This window comes from Chanos chanos, chromosome 1 (assembly GCF_902362185.1).
Source record: "Chanos chanos chromosome 1, fChaCha1.1, whole genome shotgun sequence".
NCBI classification, from domain to species: Eukaryota; Metazoa; Chordata; class Actinopteri; order Gonorynchiformes; family Chanidae; genus Chanos; species Chanos chanos.
Window position 1 is genome coordinate 25,007,998 of NC_044495.1, and position 22,002 is coordinate 25,029,999.

General features: G+C 39.4%; 1 protein-coding gene across 2 annotated transcripts; it reads right to left on the reverse strand.

Annotated features, from left to right (window-relative positions):
- Nucleotides 1-441: 441 nt before the first annotated feature.
- On the reverse strand, nt 442-21,177 carry kiaa0930. 2 transcript variants are annotated; one of them, XM_030787614.1, is made up of 11 exons: nt 21,023-21,132; nt 11,852-12,000; nt 9,807-9,821; nt 3,017-3,121; nt 2,629-2,706; nt 2,341-2,442; nt 2,068-2,208; nt 1,731-1,922; nt 1,441-1,600; nt 1,091-1,246; nt 442-559 (listed from the first exon to the last, which is right to left on the reverse strand). In XM_030787614.1, the coding sequence occupies exons 1-11, from the start codon at nt 21,084-21,086 to the stop codon at nt 519-521; spliced, it is 1,203 nt and encodes a 400-aa protein (XP_030643474.1). In that variant the 5' UTR covers nt 21,087-21,132; the 3' UTR covers nt 442-518. The 2 variants fall into 2 exon arrangements, with proteins under 2 accessions (XP_030643474.1, XP_030643467.1); XM_030787607.1 differs by lacking the exon at nt 9,807-9,821 and having other exon boundaries at nt 21,023-21,177.
- Nucleotides 21,178-22,002: the final 825 nt, after the last annotated feature.

Below are 22,002 nucleotides of genomic sequence, written 5' to 3' on the forward strand. Positions count from 1 at the left end.
CTACTGACAAATCAATGTACAAATAAACAACATAGCTAAAATGTGACCTTTTTTTTCAACAAGAATGGACAGGGTGTATGATTCACTGAGTAGATAAGCAGCTGTGTATTTACAAGTAACAGACATTCCTTTCTTTTTTTTTTTTTTTCTTCGATTTCCCTTTTGCTTCCAGGTTGGACATTAAGTTAGTGCCACTTCAGTTCCAAGCCCAAGCCGACCAATCAGACAGTACTTTTCCAAGTTGTTCAGATGCCCAGGGTTGTGCTACCTTGGATATCGTACACTCTTTCCGACTCAAAGAAAGGGTAGAAGAATAGGTGGAAGAGGCACTTTTTGATTGGCTGGTTTTAGTAGTTCTAGGGGTTTCCCTTTTGTTCTCTTCTCTTTGTTGTTGGTTTTTTTTTGTTTTTGTTTTTGTTTTTTTTTTTGGTTCTCTCTCCCGACACTAGATGGTGGTGTTGTCTCAGTGGCCTGATGCAAGGAGGCACTTAGTAATGTGTCTTGGGCAGCTGACGCTGCTATGTCATCAAGATAGGCTTTTGTCTCACCTCCAGAATATCTGTAAGAATGCAATTTAGATATATTTAATATAGTTTTTTGTACAGTAGATAAAGTTTAATGTCTTTTCTATGCTGGCTAAAAAACACTGCTGGAAGCATTACTGTTCCCAAAATGATACGTCATAAATCAAAGCATTGCTTTGATTTATCATTCAACTGTGCTTCAACATAAATGTGAGCAGGTCGCTGTCTTTTTAAGAAATACCACATTATATACAACCAGACAACGCATGGAAACATACAGTAATGATTTGATTCCACAGTTGTCTCATAGAACCTGCTACCTAAATGTATACTGACAGAAAAAGTACTGGGTAAATTTTGCCTTTCAGTTAGTTGACAGCATTTGAGTACCTCTAGACACAGACTGTTGGACAAATGTGCAAGAAATCTTTGGGAACAGATCAACTTTTACCATCCTTTGAGAAGAGCATAGCCCATGCCTAAGAGGATACTCTACCTGTTTTAAAGCCTCCTAGTGTGGCTAACTTGGATATACTGAAAAGAAAGCTGCTGAAACCTGTCTGTACCTGTGGTGATGCGGTGTAGGGGAAGGGTCACATAGGTGAGATGAGAGTATAACAGGAAGTATTCTTCCGTGCGGTTAAGCTTCAGCCAGGAACCCACTAATGAGCGACCCGTTCCTGACAGAGACCGTGATCGCAGGTTTGTGGTATTGCACAGATCTGTAGACAAGGGGTTTACCATTAATCTTTCCATTTTATCACAAAACAGACTGTAATTCTTTCCACAAAGACATTCATCATAGCGAGTTCTCAGATGACTGACCCGTAAACGGTTTGTTAGGAGTGTAACACAAAAGTATTCCGTGATTGCCTTCAGGCACTGCTCTGCTCTGTGTGCAGGTATATTCTCTTACCTTCATCATCCTCCTCTCTGAAAAACTCTTCACTGTCATTAGCTGAATGGGACTTTTTCATCTCAGCTATGCGGTTGCGGGGCACTTTGCGGCGCAGCGATGGTGAAAAGAAGGAGGGTCGATTCCTCTCTGGAGTTGGTGGAGTGCTAAATGAAGTTACCTGACAGAAATCAGAGCACAGAGAAAAGGAAAACCTTAAACTGCCAGGAAAGACTTATTATTAACAGCTGCTTTCATTCCCTCAAGTAAAGATCAAAGACAACCATGGGAATAACACTGGTTGACCTTACCCTTTCACCGTGGACAGGTGAGTCCTGGTCCTCCTCCGTGCCACAGGGGGAAGTGTCGCCAGTGGGCACTCTACTCACAGCCATCTCAGCATGGCCCTTTCCCTGAGGCCCTTTCATTCTCACAAACTCCATGTTGTTGTATTTGTAGAATCCAAAAGACATACGCTGAGCCATCTTGGCTGCCACACTCACCTGAGCACATGACAAATGAATAAGGGGCATTTTCAGTTTATCTCCAAGTGGGCTCTTTAAAGAAAATCATACGACACAACTGAGAATGTGAGACATAAATCACGATCATCGTTGTCCACAGACAATATATAGCGCTGTGTTTTACCCTGTTGTCATAAACTTTTTTGAGGGCTTCATAACGAATGGAACCCTGGAAAATGACTCCTTGGAACGTGTTGGTCTTGTCACTGGCCACCAGTTCAACACACACCATCTCTCCCTCTCCAACAGTCATGTCACTGAACACCTGCATGACACATCATGTGGTACAGGTTTTAATACAGTTTGGATACTTAATGTTTGTTTTTAAACTCTGAACCACACAATACCTAAACAACAGAGGTGTCGAGGAGGAACAGAGAGAGAGGGGGAAGGTTACCTCCTCAAAGTTATCAATCATGAAGAAGATGTTTGGATAACTCATTTTGGACTCCTCCCCTTTGCTGTCCATCGGATGTTTGCTGGGAGAGGCAAACACTTGCTGTAAAGTGAATCAGACAGGGAGTTAGAGGAGTGCACATGCAAGTGCTGGAGTAGGCTTTAGTACTGTGTGTTTACTATGGCTGTCTTTCACTACTGAATTAACATAGTAAGACCATGCTGAAAAACCTTACAAAAAAATACATTAAAAACCCAGGGTTGTTTTTAGAATAGAATTGTATCTTGCCTGGGACTTTTTCTTGTGAATGTGAATATCTCCAGCTTCTGAGCGCGTGCAGACAGCACATGTGACCACATAGTCCAACTGAAAGACATTAAGACATTATACACACAAGTCATTCTTTTAATCATAAATATTGAGATATTTTAACAATAATACTTTAACAAAGTAAAGTAATTTGTGAAGGTGTTACCATGTTCCATAAAATAGTATCTGAGGCAAACAAATTACACAACTTTAAACATGGTAGCTAATGTCACATGTGTGCCCATAGAGGCTCTGTAAAAAAAACAACAACAACAAAAAAAACAAAACATGCGGACTTCCAGAGCAGCTCTCTCACCTGACCCACAGTCAGTTTGTCTAATCCACTCGACGATGCAGCATTACCCACCTTTTGTAAAATGAGGTTCAGATAAACGCTCTCTTCCCAATCAATGTCAGGGTCTCCGAGGCCAGGAAGTTTTTTGGAGTCTCTTCTGTACACCTCTACCTCCACCTTAGAAAAAGTGAGAGACGATTTCACATCATTAATTTTAACCACTCCACATGGCCTTACATTAAACACTGGTATCACTTCTGTGTAAGTCAAGGAGCAACTGAAGCCTTCGTGGACAGAAGAGTGATCTCAAGCGATATCACATGGACAAATAAAACTAATTTTTGCCTGTGAATTCAAGTAGGAAAAGAAAAGGCCCATACGAGTGAATGCTCATTTTTATACAGCAGACAAATACTTTCCCCATGTCAGGATCTACTGCCTGATATGTCCCTACCCTGCCGTGGGTACTTTAAACAACATAGAGGGAGATATGATTTATTCTCTCCTGTATGTTACAGGCTGTAGCTGATTGCCTTTATACCCTATTTCATCACCAACCTGTACCTCAGCCCTTTACACTGACTGAAGGCTTGAGGAGAGATGGATGGTGCATATGCAATTAAACAACAAGCTTCAGAGAAAGAAAGGGTTACCATAGTTACAGGGAAAGGTAAGGTGTTTATGTATGCTAGGGAGATGGGGTTTACCCCCTGAAGGCACAGGAACCTTAAGCTGATTCTTGGAGGGCTTAATTCTTTCAGTCAGCAACACTGATCTAGGCAGGGACTTAAGAGCATCCTGTGCATTTTCTATATTCTCCATAGTTTGAAAGAAATCAAATGAACATGACGGTAGAAAATATTTAAGGAAGACAGTCATGCAAGAAAACAATAGATGTCTCTAATCTTAGCCGATCTATTTGGTCAGTTCAGTAGTAATGACAGGCCCAAGCATTAGGCAAACGGAAAGCTGTTTCCAAGTAGACTTTTTGAATAACTGTTCAATCAACTAACACTTGTAGAGTGCTGCTGAGAAGGAATCAGAGAATATCATTTTTTCGCTTCAACAGAAATTACATATCTGACTGCAATTCAGTTTTAGTTAAAGGGAACAAAACAGGAAAAAAAGATTACCAGAGAGGAATACACAAATTAATGTGTGTACATATTTGTCAAACAATTTAAAATTGACCTCAGTTCTCAGTCCTGTAACTTATGGCCAACTATTGGTAATCTTCAAGGTAAAAATTGGAATTTTATCAAGGGCACCATGTAGTCCCTCTCAAGAGCTTAAAGAATGTTTCTCAGCTGAAATCCTCTGTCTGTGAAAAACTGTAAAGATGCATAAAACCACAGTTCAAGAGACATAAGGAGGAAATAAAAGTTAGCAAAAAAGTGCTCCTGTGCTCCAACCAACAGGTCAACTGTAACATATTTTTCCAGCCCTAGCTATGCCACTGGCTAAAGCACAACTCTCAGGTCACCGGACATGCACGTCTGCGGCGTCTGTAAAACACTGAGAAAATGCCCGTCTGTACATTTAGATACAGAGGGAAGAGCCTGAATGTTAGGCTCATACTGTGACCCTCATCACATGCAGAGCAGGGGTCTACAGATGACTGACGTACACTGCGTCACTGGCATTTCATACGGACGAATTATCATGGATAGTCTCTTCTCTGCCCTGGCCACACTGTGAACGACACTGAGAAAATGCCCATCTGTACATTTAGATTTACACAACAGTATTGCATGTTTCTGGTCTGCATCTCTTTTTTTAAACTACAGTACCTGGTTCTCCTTGGCAACAGTGCTTTGTACAGCACAGCCGTTTATGGCATATGCGCATCAAAAAGGGTAGTAAACATATAACTGACACACTAAATCAAAATAACACTTCCAAAGCAGAAATGACTTATGCATAGGTTAATTACTAACATCACTGAAGAGTACAGCAAGAGAGTACCGGCAACAGTTGTCTATTTTATGTTTTAATTACTTTAGTTTAGGTATGATTTTGCTGAAGAGAAGTAAAACAGTCATGACCTTCCAGAGCAGTAAGTTGATAAAACTGACTTTTTGTCAGTTAGTCTGTTTGTTCACTCACTGATCTAACACAGTCATTGTGAAACTGACTGGATTTGGACTGTGGGAAAATCTCTGTCATTTGGCTTAACTTTTCATCAGAAAAGGGAACAACAGAATGTTCCTGACCTAAGCACTACAGACGCAGATTTGCAGAAATGATGGCTACGGAAAAGATGACAAGAGCAACACTCTTGTCAGAGCTCCTCAACACTCGTTTCATTTAAATGCTAATGTAAGAAAAGAAAGACAGCACATGTATAAGGCAGAGGACAAAGAGGAGACAGGACATATTAGACAAGACAAAAAACAAGATTCCCTGGCACCAACACAATGTTGTGTCCATCTTTCCACTGACTTAATTAAATAAGAGCAGTTGTGAGTTGAAGAGAAAAGGACAAACTAAAGCTAATAAAAAAAAAATACCATGCAATGTCAATACTCATCTGGGGCCTCTGTCTGCTGTGGTGAGAATGTTTGAAATCACTTCAAGTTCTCCTATATCTCAGGCACCGGGAGACAAATCAATACCATTACCTGGTGGTAATTGGCTTGCTGCTGAGTGTCAGCGCTTGGTAGGAGAGGGTCAGGGAAGAACAATAAGGCAGTGAAAGAATAGTCAGGCATCATTTACACAGGCAAGAGTGACTTTCCTTTGTGTTCTATGGTTTTGTCACTGGTTATAGTCCATTACTGAAATTATTTAAACTCGTGAGCAATTACTGAAATTACTGAACAATACAAGTGTAAGTACAATTTTGGAATGAATGTTTCTTCCATATAGCCTGTGCCAAATCAGTGTTCCAAATCCTAAGAAATGGATTTATTTAACCCACAGGTAGATAAGAAACTGCGAGATTGCTTTTGTTTACAGGAGACAGGATCTATGCTGTGCCACTGCACTGTTCAAGAAAACTCATTTGTGAAAGGTCACAAACACAACCTGAGGCATCTTCCCTCCACTGATTATCAACTTCAAATATAAACATCAATTTTGGATATGGTATAAGCAACAATATGAGCATGTTAATGAAAAAAGATAAAGAGAGAAATAAAATATATTTGAGATTGTACTTGGTCACTTTGAAATACAGCATTTGAGAAATGTTATGGTTTTGAATTATGAAAGTGAAGGTTACTCCAAAAATAGGTTCACCGAATGGCATAGAAGGTGCTAAACCACAGAAAGGGATTAGAGTAAGCTCATGTCATATTTTTTTAAACAATCACACTTGGCAAAAGACTACAAGCCTGACTTACTCCAGTGTTCTGCTTAAAACTTCGACAGTGTAGTAATATGGCTACAATACCACTGGTCAAGGACGTAGTGCAATAATCATTTGTCTTGTTAATGCTGTTGCAGGTGCAAATGATGCTAGTAAATAGCATCCTGTCCTGCTCTCCACTGTCCTTGTGTTTGAAGCCCTTGTCTCTCTTCGCTGTGTACCAGATCTAGGCTAAAGATGGATCTGGTGGATTTTGAAGATAAAACAGTATACTATTCTCATTGTCTCTCTTCAGTCGATGTCATATCATTGTTTTCCGGGATGGAGGTGCAGGTAATGGTGACTATTACAGGTTGCCAAGAATTCACAGACAAAATAACATAAATCAAATACTCATATGAATATGCACACATAATGCTTTGGTGGCAATATTCATCTATCCCGGGGAAATCAGAATGAACTGTCACATAGTCAGTTATATAACATGGACAGACTTGTGTTCCTTTCCTCATTTCAGGAGATACAATGAGCTATCATAATGGGCAGACGTTTTCACCCTTCAGGGGGACCAGAATGTTACGCACTACACAGCCTGCACTACTAAGCATGAGACTGCATTCTGGCATAGCAACTACTGCAATGCAAAACCAAATGGTGTCTACAGAGAGAGAGCAACTCCCACGAAATCAGCTGTTCCCACTGGAGCATGAAGCATTACTTGTTGAAGGCTATCTTATTAAAGATTAGGCCTGAATTAGTTCAGCATATGAAGAGGACTGATACATGATATTCATTTTCTATGCATTTAGATGAAAGTCAGTGGGAGGTTCAACTTGAAAGCAGGAGGTTTGACTACAGTACTCACTGAGTAAAGATTTTGTCCTTATAAGTAGATAATTATATTATGTTACAAAATATCCAATGTTTTCACTCTTGACAAAGATCATGTGTACATTCATGCTTTTTGTTACTGTGTCCCTATGAACAGTACCACCCAATTCTGAATAAATTATTATTATCATACTTTATCATCGATGCAGATATACAATATTTCATTATTCTGTACCAAAGACTGCATGCAACACGTTCATATAAAAAAGACAAATGTTCTGCAAGCATTTATGGTAAATGGCCCTCCTAAAATAAAAGCTTGTTATTACTGGATGTCATTCAATTGAATCCAGACTTCACAATTCAGTTGGATGTAACCTGCCTGTCTGAGCCTCACTTTTACCATTCTGGCCCTCTTGTGGTGAAAGATGTGCCAGTCCCTGTCAGAGAAGCATTGCACTGTCAGTTATGAAAATGCTTTGATTAGACTGTGCTAATGAGATTTTTTTATTTCAAAATGTCAAACTGACAAAACACAAGGCACTAGAGCAAAGAAAGACAGGAAAAAGGCACCAATGATAAATAAACAGGCACATGCTGCTGGGAATGACATCTAATCACTTTCTAATCACTGATTCACTACCATTAAATTATGAAGTACCAAAATAATCTGTCAGACAGACTGATGAGAGACTCTGTTGTGAATAAGAGGTGATAAAATACAAAACTACTGTCTTTAAGTTAAAACTCAGATTACTCTCTATATTAAGGGTAATATTCAAAATGGAAGGACAGTGATGAAGTATGACGAAATGTCTGAGCTTTCCAACATAATGTCTGTTTTAAAGAGTCTTCTGGGGAATATTTAATAAATACTTAATCTTTATGTGTTATACCTCTCCCATGAGTCACACCTGCAATGGATTCAATATCTTTTAAAGCCCACCTGGTGGTGTATTATAAATTTCCTACTTCCCAGTTTTTGTGTACTGAGGCATGTTGATTTAAGCCTATTTGCTATGCTCTTTTATAAATTGCTTTGGACAAAAGCATCTGCCAAATGACTAAATACAAATGTTAATGTAAGACACTGACCTGATGTTGACCTGAAGTTCAACCAAGATGTGATGAATAAACCAAATACTAAAAGATTAATCAAATCTGAACATTTGAAGAATAAGGTGGTCATAACTAAAGGTCTAGAACAGCAGCATGATCACATTCTCAGGTAACTTGTGTACCACTAGTTTTGAGCTTTTTCTTTTAGAAATGAGTACATACATACTAGGCAAATACTTCAAAGAGAGAACAGAATCCACAAACACAGGTGCCAAAATTCCCACTGATAATCTACACATCTATGGTATAATTCACACAGTAGGAGCCAGCAAAAAGGAGTCCAACCTGAAACAAGATACTTTTCTTAACTCAGATTACCAGACATAACAAAAAAAAAGCACTGTTGCATTTATTGTCAGTTTTTGTGGGGAACTAACTTTGACTCATATGATTGGTATGAGGTCCCTGTCTAAATAGACTGCACACCTCTCTGTGTTGGTTCCTCTTTCCTCTCCTGGTGCTCTTTGTGGCTGTCTGGTCTCTCCAGTCCCTGCCCCTGGACTGATCTGATGTTTATGACAGTGCTTAAAGATCAGTGGAGTGCACTCACCCAGCAGGACACATTTTCTCCTGCTACACTGTGATATGAACACTGACAGAGGAAAGTGGACTGTGAGAATGTATTTGTTAATTCATATTAATTTGTATGAGCTTCAAAAGTTGAATCCATGGAAATGCATTCAAATAGTCATGGATGTGATTTCACATAAAGAAATATTTGCAGAGAGCAAATGCAAACACCTGAGAGCAATTATTAGATCACTCGGACCTGATCACAGCATTTTACCTTCAACTCCAAAATAAGTGAACTTCTGTGAACTGTTATGAACTGTGAACTGTTACAGAAGATGGCACCAGTACAAACAAGGATTTGACTATGTAGCTCAAGAATACTGGCTGGATAAGACCTTATTAATTTAAAATATTTTTAGGACTTTGAAATAAAATTAGTTTTCCCACATTCTGTGATAGAATTCTAGCGTCATTCCAACTGTGGTTGAAAATTTGTTAAAATCTCTCAATCTGAAAAATTTGGGTAGGCTGTGAGTGATATTAAAAATAAATATCTACATTTACATTTATTCATTTAGAAGACACTTTGATCCAAAGTGAATATACATATTTATAAAGACATTTTCATCAGTATTCACAGGCCTGGAGACTGTACAACTCCTTGCTTTTAACCAGATCTATGAACTAAGGGTGGATATGGAGAACATTGAAGGCATCCTAACTTATGCACAGTACTCCTTCTTTGCCATCTCTCCTGGGGTCACTGATGTCGAGCAGGACAGATAAAGACTATATGTCAGTGGTTTAACAGATGGAGGGAGAGGTAAAGGCAATCATGAGAGGATACCTGGATTTCAGATATTGGAGATGGCCTCAGTGGTCAACTGACAGCAAGCAATCATGGCAGGATGCCAAATCCACCAACAGAGAAATTGAATCTAGCCATAAATGTCAAAGTCTCAGTGATATAGCACTATGGCTACTTAGCATTTTGGAGCTTACTGACTCAAAGATAGAACTAATGTATAGACAACATAAATGATCTTACATAAATGAATGCATCCATTCCTATTTTAGGAATTTCAGAACTTCAGGATCAGGATTCTGCTGTGTCTAACTGTACCACAAAGTTTGAAAATGGGTGCTCGCTTGGTGGAACAGAAAAGACCCTAGGCAGTCACTGCACAGATCTGAGTTCATACCCCGACAGCGGTCCTTTCGGCTTGAACAGGCGTCTGCCGGCTGCAAGACTACTTCATAAAAAAAAGCAGTTCAGTTTTTCTCAGTTCCCCTATTCTGTCCCTAAACGCTTCAGATCCTCTTATCTAAAATCACATTTTCAAATCTCAAACTCCAAATCCCAACGTGCTCCAGAGGAAAATGGATAGGTCTTTGAGTTTCTACAGAGGGTGAGACCAGTATAATAATGACTTCGAACATGCTGCAGCAAAGTGCTGGGTGGGTAAGCCACTTATCAGTACATTATACAAGTTGTGTTCAAAGAAGAAAAAAAATGATGAATGAAATTCAGATATAAAACATGAAACAAATCCATAAAATGAAAATGTCATAGCCCATTTTCTAATATACTGTATATCTAGCTACTGAAATTACCAATGGGCTTCTGGTGGACTGAGAGAGGGGCTCTGCTACTGTAGAGCCATGGTTTGTCAGCAGGTTTGGAGACCATCTGTCTTGTCACTCAGAGTTATGAGCTGAGAGTAGAACACGGACGACTTTGTAGGAAGGAAAGTCTATGTTAAATATTTCCCCCTCGCGATTTCTCTTCAGCCGTTAATGCTGAACTGAACAGCTCCAGTTACAGGTTGGAGGTGCTGGAGAGAAAAAAAAAAAAAAAAAAAAACTTGCCTGATTTCCATGACTATGCAGCCCTACACAAAATCAAATACTCATCACATCTCTGTTTATGTTTTATCCACTATTGGATTGGACGATCTATTGCCACAGAGCTTCATGCAGCATGGAGACAGGATGACGTTGAGCTTTGTCAAAAGTATTTCTATGAAATTAACACCAGTAAACTTATGAGGAACTCTGCATGCTTAATGCTGCAAAACTGAAAATCAGATCAATTTCATATCATATCTAAATAAACAACTATTGTCCGGTTTGCCTGTTTTGTTGCATTGTTAATACGCTGTACGTTGTAAACAAATATCCATGTGAAACTGTTTTGCAAAACATCACTAATGCTGCCCGGCTAATCAGCAATAGCAAGGGACAACGGACAACATCACAGAAAATCTGTGTTTAAAAGAAAGGTAAGCAAGGGTATATGCTCACTGCAAAGCAATCATTTATCACAGTAGGGAACAAAGGCTGTTTTTCACAGGTCAACCTTATACCGTGACAATATATTGAATAAGCTAACAAGCTAACAAGAAATCCCAGTGAGCCATAAAACCCTTCCAATATTCAACCTGAAAAAAAAAAACAACAACTAAATTCACAAAAATACATACATGCATGTCATCGTATTCAGACATGTTACTGAGCCCAAGATAAAACAAGAAAAATATATACTGTCAAATCACTAATCTGTCCAAACCTTAGGGCACCTGGATCTTCATATACAGATGTTTATCCCCCACCTTTCTGCTAAATGAGCGGGAGAGAGAGAGAGACAGGCAGGCAGAGAGAGAGAGAGAGAGAGAGAGAGAGAGAGAGAGAGAGAGAGTGAGAGAGCAAGAGAGAGAGAGACAGACAGACAGACAGAGAGAGAGAGAGAGAGAGCAAGAGAGAGAGACACACACAGGCAAAGAAAGAGAGAGAGAGAGACAGAGACAGAGAGAGCTGTGCTATCTGTGAACACTAATGAAGTTGTTTGTTTGTTGTTCTCATACTATGATGTAAGATAGCGAACCGTTTTTGTTTTGTTTTTTTTCCAATTTTGAAAATGAAAATTCAAAAAGCACAATAACATGTTGTATTATCTTTAAAACAAATCAGGAACTACAATTCCCTTGGATGTAGACACTGGCAGAGAGAACTACATATAATTAATGAAGAAACTAGAACTGACACGACAAAACAAGAAATTGAGACCTAGGAGAGTCTGTGCAGTTCTGTAATGTGACTTAATAAGCGGAAGGCATTCCGGGAATTGGTCTTACCTTCTTTCCCTCTGTATTGTCGGCACTGACGTATGAAAGCTTCCGGCGAACATAGAAAAGCATGTCATCCTGCCGTGGTGCCCACTTTTCCATGAAATATGTAGAGAACATCCACGTCCAAAATACTATCCGGTCATCTTTAAAACACCCTGTTAAAACAACACAGATGGTCACCTCACAATCCCCATAACACTTTTATAAAGCTAAAAACACAGAGATATAAGGTATCAAACTTTCATATCAATAATGAGTGAAGTCTCAAAGATGTAGACATAATATTACATTAATACAAATGCTTTAAAGAACCTTAAAATATACTAATCTAACAATACGCTACAGGCTTAGTGCATATGTTCTCAGAGTCAAGTCAGTTCACAAGAATTCACTTGTTTTTTTTTAATTTCTTTCAAAAACACACTGTATCTGTACATCTACCATTGCAAAAATGACACTTGACCTAAGTTCACTGACAAATACACATTATTCCTTATTCTCAGTTTTACTGTGCCTCTTTCTGTGCCTTCCATTTTTACATGGACAGAGTGGACTATCCCTGAAACATCGTCAAGGACCATGACATACAAAAAGTTCAAAGGCTGCATACAGAGACTGTACAATTTGTTTCCCCTCAATTAGATCTATGTAAGACTTCCTCCACTCAGAAAGTGTTTGTGTGTGTGTGTGTGTGTGTGTGTGAGAGAGAGAGAGAGAGAGAGAGAGAGAGAGAGAGAGAGAGAGAGAGAGAGAGAGAGAAAGAGAGAGAGTACAAACACAAAAAATTGAGGGAAGAGAAAGAATGAGATGGAGTGAGCTCAACAAGGGAACTGTCACTCATTCCAGTGTCATCTTTTGCCTTGTTGCTAGGCGACAGGGTTGCTGAGCTGCAGGTGTCTGGCCCCATTGAGGAGATGACCTGAGGTGCTGCGCTGCAGGTTAAGACCCCACTGGGGTAAATGGGGAACTAAGGGGTCAGGACAAGCTGTAACGGTGTGTGTGTCTCTTTTTTGGGGGGGGGCTCCCGAGAAAGACAATTTATAATAACAAATAATCAATAGTTGGCATATCTACATAAGGAAAAATGTATACAAACTGCCCCAACCCTTAGAAAATTCTGTAAAATGCTTGACAATAATCGGTTTCTAAACTTACAACATCACATAATTAAAGTCTCTAGGGTATTTTTTTTTTTCATTTAAATGAGAAAAGTCTATAGTACAGTGCCACCTGGAGATTGGTTCAGAATCTTGTCGCATGGGAACTTTGTATGCATGTCTCTACACTCTAGCATTGGAATGCAAGCTGCTGACCATCTGCCTGATGATTGATTGATGGATTGTTCTCCTTCTCATTTCACTAAAGCCTGCATGACTCAGAATCATCAGTTTAAAGCATATCCTCCAAACATTTCAATCTTATTCAAAATGCAGATACTGTATAAAATGAGAACAAAAACAAATCCAGTAAAGGTTACTACCCAACAAAGTTCAAACGCTTGAGAAAGGTCATCGATATACCACGTGTTTACACCAGGCATGATAGCTGGGGTTCAATTAACTCTCAAAATGCCAACTCCATTACTTTGGTCCGTAAGGGCGTTGCCATGGCAACTGATCATTTCAAACCCATCTAACACAAGCTGATTGAGACCAAATGCTATACAATTAGGGTGCTTCATGAAAGGCAGTGAATATTAAATTTGAAAACATACAAAAAGAGTAAGCTACAATTTGTCTTAGAATGCAGCATGTATGACAAAGTTATGCACAGAAGATGAGCAACAATCTCTGAAATACATTTTAATGCCCATTTTAGACTCATCCATGAAATGATCATGGTGTATAGTTTAGGCATATCCATTGTTAGTTCAAACAAAGGCCTTGCAAGTTCAACCTCAAAGCCAGCACCTTCTATAGATGTGACATATGCCATAGCAGAGGGTTAGGCTTGTTATCAGAAGACCCAGCAGTCAACAGGAGGCAATTCATTTGTCTAGTTTTCAGTAAATACAGTATCTCTGACATGGCTTTAATTTACCTGAAATGATAAACTCATCAGAGGGCCACTTTTTCTCTCTGACGACACTGTCAGAAAGTCAACACAGAGTCTATTGCAGTCTTGTGAATATCAAATTAAAAAAGGTCATATAACATACTAGGTGGTGAATGATTCTTTAGCTCCCTATTGTACATGGGTCTTAGACTGTGAAATAGCTGCACTTTATTACCTGAGGATCCTTGGTATATCATGAATGAGCTGGCTGGTTATGGTAACAGAGTAATCTGCATTACCATTATGGAGAGACCATAAAGTGTCTGGACTAATTCCATATGCCCCTGAGGACAGTAACCTCCTGTAGATTCGGGCTCTGCACACTTCATCACAAGACATAATGGGGGTAGTTCTGAGATTATAATGCGAGAAGTAGTATAGCCCACTTCAGTGAGCAAAACAATAACGCTGGCCTGAGAAAACACTACAGGTGAATTTGCATGAGAGTTCACTATATGGTTAACTTATACTGTAACAATATATGAGAAAACTTTCACTCTACTGAAATCAGTGGGAACTACTGTTTATTCTTGATTTTGTATTGCTAGGGCAAGTGACGCAGCACTTGTCTATGGCTCTGGATAGGCTGACAAACAGCAGGCCTTGATTTGTTTTTCTTTTTTTTTTTATTCAAACTGTTCTTTTTAAGGCTAAAGTGTGTCACTTTTCATGCTCATGAATATTCATTTAAGCTTCAGAAGGCTGCAGTCTTGAAATAGCTGAGAGCAGAGCCCTTTGCTCTTAGTGCCTTTTTCATGCTCTGGGCTGGACAGTCAATCAGTGACACTCTTTTGTTTCCATAGTCCAGCAACAGTGATGTTATAATGAGGTCCAAATGCACTTTGCACTTTGGCTTTAAAAAATTACAACTGTGCCGACTGTAGACATGTAAAGAGAAAAGGAATAGCGCTTTGATGATAAAGGTTCAACTGTAGTTGAAATTTCACAGACACCTCTTTGACTCTTAGGTCACATGCATCTGATGGCATGCAAAGAGGATGTTGTTTGTGGAAATAAGTTGAGGAAGTGAAATTCCTTTGAATTTAAAATCCAGAACAAGAGACTGTACCAAAGTTTATGCCCTATGTATCACAAAAAAGACTTTTGTTATTCACGCAAGAAACAGGGGAAAAAAAAGCCACTGAGGTATGTATTGCATTCAAAAGTCTGTGAATGCCATTATTCAGCCTGTGATAGTGTGTTGTGTCTGTGAGATTCCCCATGTTCTCCATCTTAAAGGTGAGCGACAGCCCACAACTGCAGAAAAAAAAAAATTGTGAAATGGACCAATCTGTATAATAGAGAGCAAGCAAAAAATACACATGTGTATAAAAACACACAGGATAGAGCTTGGGCATGTATGTCAATAGGCTTGTAACAGACTGTAACAGATGTGTTATTAGTTTAAGGTTTGCTACCAGCAGTCTAACTTCTTGCCCTTTTGGCTCATCAGTAATAAGATAGACTGTGCTGCGATAACTGGTGTATGTCAGACAGAAACTTTAACACTAAAAAGAAACCAGCTAGCAGTGCCTTTTGTAATGCATCGTAGGACCTGCCCAGAGTTCTGCTTAGATAGTCCATCTAGGGGTCACTGGGATCCTCCTTATTTCAGTTTTTAAACAAAAAAAATAAAAAACAAAAAACCCTTTACTTCACACTGGCCGTCAGAGCCCCTGTCTCCAATCAATACTCACACATAAGCCAAATCTCACAGCTTTACACAGCATTTCACACCAAGGTTCAGTGCAACTCAGCGTCTAGCACACTGCTCTTCAGTGAGCCCTGTGGAAAGCTGTGGTGGACTTAATGGAGCCCACAGGACCTGAGTGAGAACCACAGAGCCTTAAAGTATCACACAGTAATCCTGCATACGACTCTAAATCAAACCCGAGCTTAATTACATGGCTTGAAAAGCCAATTTACTGTTCTCTCTTACGCAGTTCTTCTTCTCTTCATTATATCTATGCCTAAATTTTCTTATCCCATCCGCTCCCACAACTTTCAAAGTGCATAGTAGCTGTTTTATGGGAAAATCCCATAGACATGCAGTGTTGAAAGTGGCTGGACTTTCAGACCCAGGACACTTTGTGGGACTGCTCATTTTACTTCTCAAAACAGAGAAGTAAAGGTCTGAATGAAGGCTACGTCAAAACATATGGTATATGGTGACCACCAAACAGATTTGTCATGCTTTGGGCTTTCAGCAGTAAATGGACCCACTTGTAAACAGCTGAATCCTAAGTGACTAAGTCCATTACTGCAAGCAGATATGCCTTTTAAACCAAAGCCTTTTTGTTCTGAGAAACACACAAAGACGTATAGAGGAACTGGACTGAAATGCCTATACGTTCTGAACACAAACTTAAAGACAACCTGAGTGAGGGGCATGAGGCAAAGGACTAATAGAATCAATTCTACTAAGTCTAATTCCACTGTGGTAGGGAGGACAGACAGGGGGCCTTCCCAGGACTGTCTGCCTCTTACCATAATGAGATAATCACAGGGGCTTCCACTTGAACTCCACCACACACAGGGCTTTGCAGCTGAAGCGGATTTGGGGGGTGGGGGTGGGGGGGTTCCCTCTCTATGTTACAATAAGCCACAAAAAGCGACGTGGTCAAATGTAAGTGTTACTGATATTACTGATTAATAAAAAATTATACTCATTGTCTGACTTCACTTCCAATTACAAACTGTACTTCTCTTAACATCTTGCTCAATTTATTTTCTAAACAGGCTTAGAGATAAGAACGGGATTATTCCAAGCAGTCTTCCTATAATGAGCAGAGGGTTATTCCTGAATCACTCTAAATCGATACGTTCCCATCTGCAGAGCAGAACAACAAAAGCGACCTAGGAAAGCCCTTCAGTCTCATTTGATCTGATGGCAGCTGAACATTACTCCTCATCAGTTCACTCTCAGACTTTGAACGGGGAACATGAAGAGGAAAGGGTTTGCTGAGTCCTGTGAAATCTGGCCTGTGATCTTTTCAAATGTGCTGGAGTGGTAAACAAACTGACTCTCACTTTTCCTTTTATAACATTCCTTCTTTCTCTTCCTCTCCTTCTCTCCATGAGCAGACTCAGTACAGCAAGTAAGAATGCACAGCAGCAGAGCAATGAATTAAACAACACAATAAAGTAAGACTCTGAAACGTTAGACTGTGAAAATGAAATATTTAAACATCACCATAAGTCATGGACACTGGTGTGTAGCAATGTGAAATCAAAGAGCTGAGGTTTGTTTGTGTCTGTGGGAAGGGGTAAAAAGACCTCGATACCACATATGATACTCAAATAAACAAACTAAAAGAACAGCTTCCAATGAGAGTGTTATCTTTATGGATGGCTACACTGACCATTGAGACATGGGGCTCCGAAAGACGGCTTTCCCGTGAGAGGAACTCAAGCAAATGCATTCAAGCCTGTCAAGGAGAACAGGGCTAAGGACCAACATACAAGTGAATCTGTTTCATGATTTCTTTAAGTTAACTCTCAGACAAAACTTGGTAAAAAAAACAGACAAAATGCAATATTTATGGGGAGAAAGAGAATAACATGCAAAAGTTCATTAACAAAACTGGAATAATTCAACGGATAAAGAGGTAAAAATCCTCATTAACTTGAACTGCTGTAAGATCTGTGTTGACCCTCTTTTATCAGTCTGACATCAGACAGGATCATATATTCTCCATGGGCTTAATCATTTTGCTCTATTTTTTGGATAGAGTCATGAGCAGCTGGAGGCAAGAGACATAATAAGGAAAAAGAAGACAGAGGCTTAGCACTGATAGCCAACGAGACATAGATACGGTTTAACTGTGCACAATCTCTGCTGCAAGTTACATGTCTGATGGGGTATGGAAGTACAATGTACAAAAGATTAAAGATTAGTTTTTTGTAAAGGTGTTGTTTGTATGTAGCTTAAATACAGACAACACAACAACATTATACCAGCATAGTCATAAGGAAGACAGAGGCAAAATGGGAAGAAATTTTCAGTGGCATTTCGTGTCACACTGAATGTCAGTGGCTTTGAGAGGAGAGTGTGAGTGCCCAAGCCAGACAGGGAAAACATGACTATGTGGCACTTGTGTCATCATACAACAGGCAGAGGAGAGAAAAAAAAGAGCAACCAGCAGGCACAGAACTGGAGTTGTTTTTTGTCACTCACATGAAACTGTGAAATTTATAAATGCATTAAGTGACGCACATTTATTTCACTGTTGCAAATAATACAAACCAATTCAATCTGAATAACTTTTATCCTTAAAGAACTTTAAGGCACAAAGAACATTCGTGTATTCATTAGTATTTTTTTTTTAAATAGCCCATTGTTCAAACTGTTTCTTTCACTCAATGTACAATCATTAGCAGAGTGGAGTAAAGATACCAAACCATATGTCATGACGCAAGTAAAGGACGTGAGATTATGAAATTCACAGTCTGAGTCTTTGATGTAGCATGACAGTTAGACACATTGATCAAGTAGCCAGTCTCACAAAAGCTCAGTGCACAGTTTAAATACACTGTTCTGGGACTACAAAGACCATTACACAACATTTGACGAAAGGCTTTCTATTTATGCACCTATCACAGCAAGCAACTTCAAACCACCTGTTTATTTCTTGTACATAACAACTGTGATGTATTTATTTGAAAAGGAGTAGACTATTTATTTGATTTGATTTGATTTGATTTGACTCAATCATCCCATAGTCTGAGTTTGTATAAAGGCCAAAAATATATTCAATCAAGGAGATGCCCTTTCATGACTTGGTTCTTGTTTAAAATAATATAAGAAAACAAAACAAAACAAAAAAACCTTTTGCCCTATGAGGGTGTATCATGTAGGATTCCAAACAAACACACACGTGTGTTTCAATCACCAGACACGATGACATTCACGTTCATCTGTGTGCTACATATGAATGGCTAGTAACACTCCAGGTGTGATACCCATCCGGCATTTTGTGCATCCAGCCTGCTGCGCCATCCGGATGTGGTACAGGGCTTGTGGAGGTGGTAGCTGCGGCAAACACGAGAGGCTTTGGTCAGGTGCCAAGCTCGGCCAGCCGGTCAGCCGGTGACTCAGACAGACTCCGCTCCTATGAGACTTAATTACCCCACAATGGCATTATCTACTTATCTACTGGCCTACATGAAAACAGAGGACAGGCAAGGAGAGAAAAAGATAAAAGTAAACGCAAGGACCCTCAAGGCAGAGAACAACATCAGTGATAGGGAAAGAGTGCTTTACACTGTCCAACACAGCTGAGGTTGCTTTTGTGTTGAAGAGGTGATGGTGTGGGTTATCATAAAGTAACGCTTCTTTTACTCTTTACCCTTTTAATACTTTACGCTTCTGCTTCACAGAACAAGGATACAGAGAAACTCGCCTAAGTCTCAAGAATGAAAAGAATTCACTCTAGTAACACAGTGTTAATCACTTAGTACATAAAATCCTTAATTAGTTCAGAGATTTAATTCATGATGAATACAGTGTGTGTTTTCTTTTTTTTTCCCATTAAAAACAACTTTCTGACAAGATGCAGTCACAGGTTCAATTATTATTCTTACATATTAAGGAAATGCTTGCTTGGTCCTGCACTGTCCTTACCTACCATTTCACAGCATCATTTCCAGTAGCACTGGGAAGAAATCCTTCCCTGAGTCACTGGACTTGGTCATTGATATGCACAGACTGAGAAACTGACTCAACACTGACTAAAGAAGACACTGCAGTGTTACCTATATAGAGCTGAAGGACAGAGAAGACCCTGACCTAGCCAACCTCACAAACTGAGGCAGTCCATGGAGCCTTTGATCATAGAGACAAACGAAAGCATAGCACAACACTGCAGAAGCTTGGAGCAATGCCAGATATGAGACAAAGTAGAGGACAGGGACGATGGCTGAGGAGATAACATAATGGTGTTGAGGAGCTTCTGGAGAGGCTTTGAAATAACAGCTAGTAGGACCAGATTATTCTAATGTAACACAACACCTGCCTGACAGCGTGAGACCAAGGTTGCAAAAACTAAAGCAGGAATTATTGATGAATTAAAGGAGGAACAGCAATTAAAAAAAAGAAACAAACTTCCAAACACTTTATATTTGTATGAACATCGTTTAAGTTTTTATGAGATCGTGCATAATGTATAGTGTACTGATGTTATTAGTTATGTAATATCACATGTAAAACAAATACATTGGTTCATGATTGGCTTGTGTTGGCAACTACTGGTTTGATTGAGCTCAGTTTTATTCATGAGCTATGGCTTAAAAGAATGAATTGATGCTCATTTGAATGTCCTTCATATGGTAATATACCTTTCAAGTAATTGAGTACACCTGGGCAGCAAAAAGGATCGAAATTAGAATAAAAATGGTTTGGACCAAGAGCCAGGTGCCAGTTACTGTTACTAAAAAGAAATAAAACTCTCACTATTTATGAAATATTGCTTCTTTTTTAACGATTGCCCCCCTTTAGATCTGACCAGTATCCAAAACCAAAACATCTTACATTAACTACACTGATGCAGGAGACGATGTGGGCCTGGTTATCACAGAGACCCTCTAATAAATGATTCAATCATTTGCAGGTCTGGCACGTTAAAGATAGCGAAATCATGACGATTTGCTAACAAATCGCTCAGACCGTCTCACAGATTTTTACCAACTTGGGTCTGTCGACATTATGTAGGCACTTATTTCTCGTGAAAATTTACAAGAGATTACGCTCTTGCTTCGTGTCGCCTTCAAACTCAGATTACCAACCTATGATATAATTACGATAGACTTTGTGATAAGGTGTGCCTAGTGGTCGGGTGTAGAAGGCTATTGAATAAAATGACGTCAGCCTTCTGTTGAAGGGTTTCACCGTAATAATACAGACTACATAGGGTGCTGTGCATTCATGTGCCTTTAAAGACAGACTGAGTAGTAATGTAAGGATTGCCATAAGTTCTTGCAAAGCAGCTTTGTACTCCGGCGTAACATTCTTAAGTGGAATGACAGCTGAAGCAGAGCTTGTGCAGACTTAATGTAAAGGCTTTTAACAACTCCACTGACTGACACCATAGCTACTCTTGAGAAGCATCAATGACAGAGACTTACCTAACCCACTTATTTCTTGACGAATGTTCAGACGGTTCCGTTCCTCGGCAATAGCTTTGAGCATTTGCTGCAGAGACTGGTCCAGTTCACCGTTTTCATCTTCCACTGTCCCGACTGTCTTGCAATAACTCGGAGAGGATGCCATCCCCAAACTGATCTCATGACAGTCCCTGCAACGGAAGAATAACCCGGCTGGGAGAGTGACCTGACAAAACAGGCAGACCAAGGCTGGGAGATTCACCTCTGTGTCTTTACTGTAATTGTCTGTATTCCAAGTACTGTCGACCTAAAAGGACACCCCACCGTTACTCCTATAATGTGGCATCACAGATCTATAAGAAATGCTATATGAAACACAATTGTTGCCTTCACTTCCGTCTGTTCTACAAGAGCAGTTGGAACTGCGACGGGAACACCCCTTACACTTCCTGTAACGCAGGACAACAGAATCCACTTAAAGGGGAAGAGACTTGCCAAGAGGAGCTTCTTCATTCTGCAGTTGATTTGTTTCGAAGATACTTTGTACACTTAAATCTGTCTCTGTCGGACATTAATTTTCCTACACAAACATCAAATGTGTCACAATGTCACGCTATGACTTCACAAGTCACTCTTTTATTTTCCTGTCACTTGAGGATGACACGGACGGCACGAGTGATATAGCGCGTTGGTCACGAGCCAAGACATATCTCATGGTAAACAAAAGAGAGTTTTGTATATTAGTTGTTAAAGCATCGCATGGTCTGCATCACATTCGTGGCGTGGTCTTGCATTCACCGCAACATTAACACAAAGAACTCAGTTTTGTAACAGACCTCTAATTGTTTACTTTAAATTATGTTTTAAATTTTACTTTCACCAAATATTTACGGCTAATAAACTATACGCCGGAACCAAGATGCTATCACTTAATGCTCACGTATATATATATATATATATATATATATATATATATATATATATATATATATAACAACAGC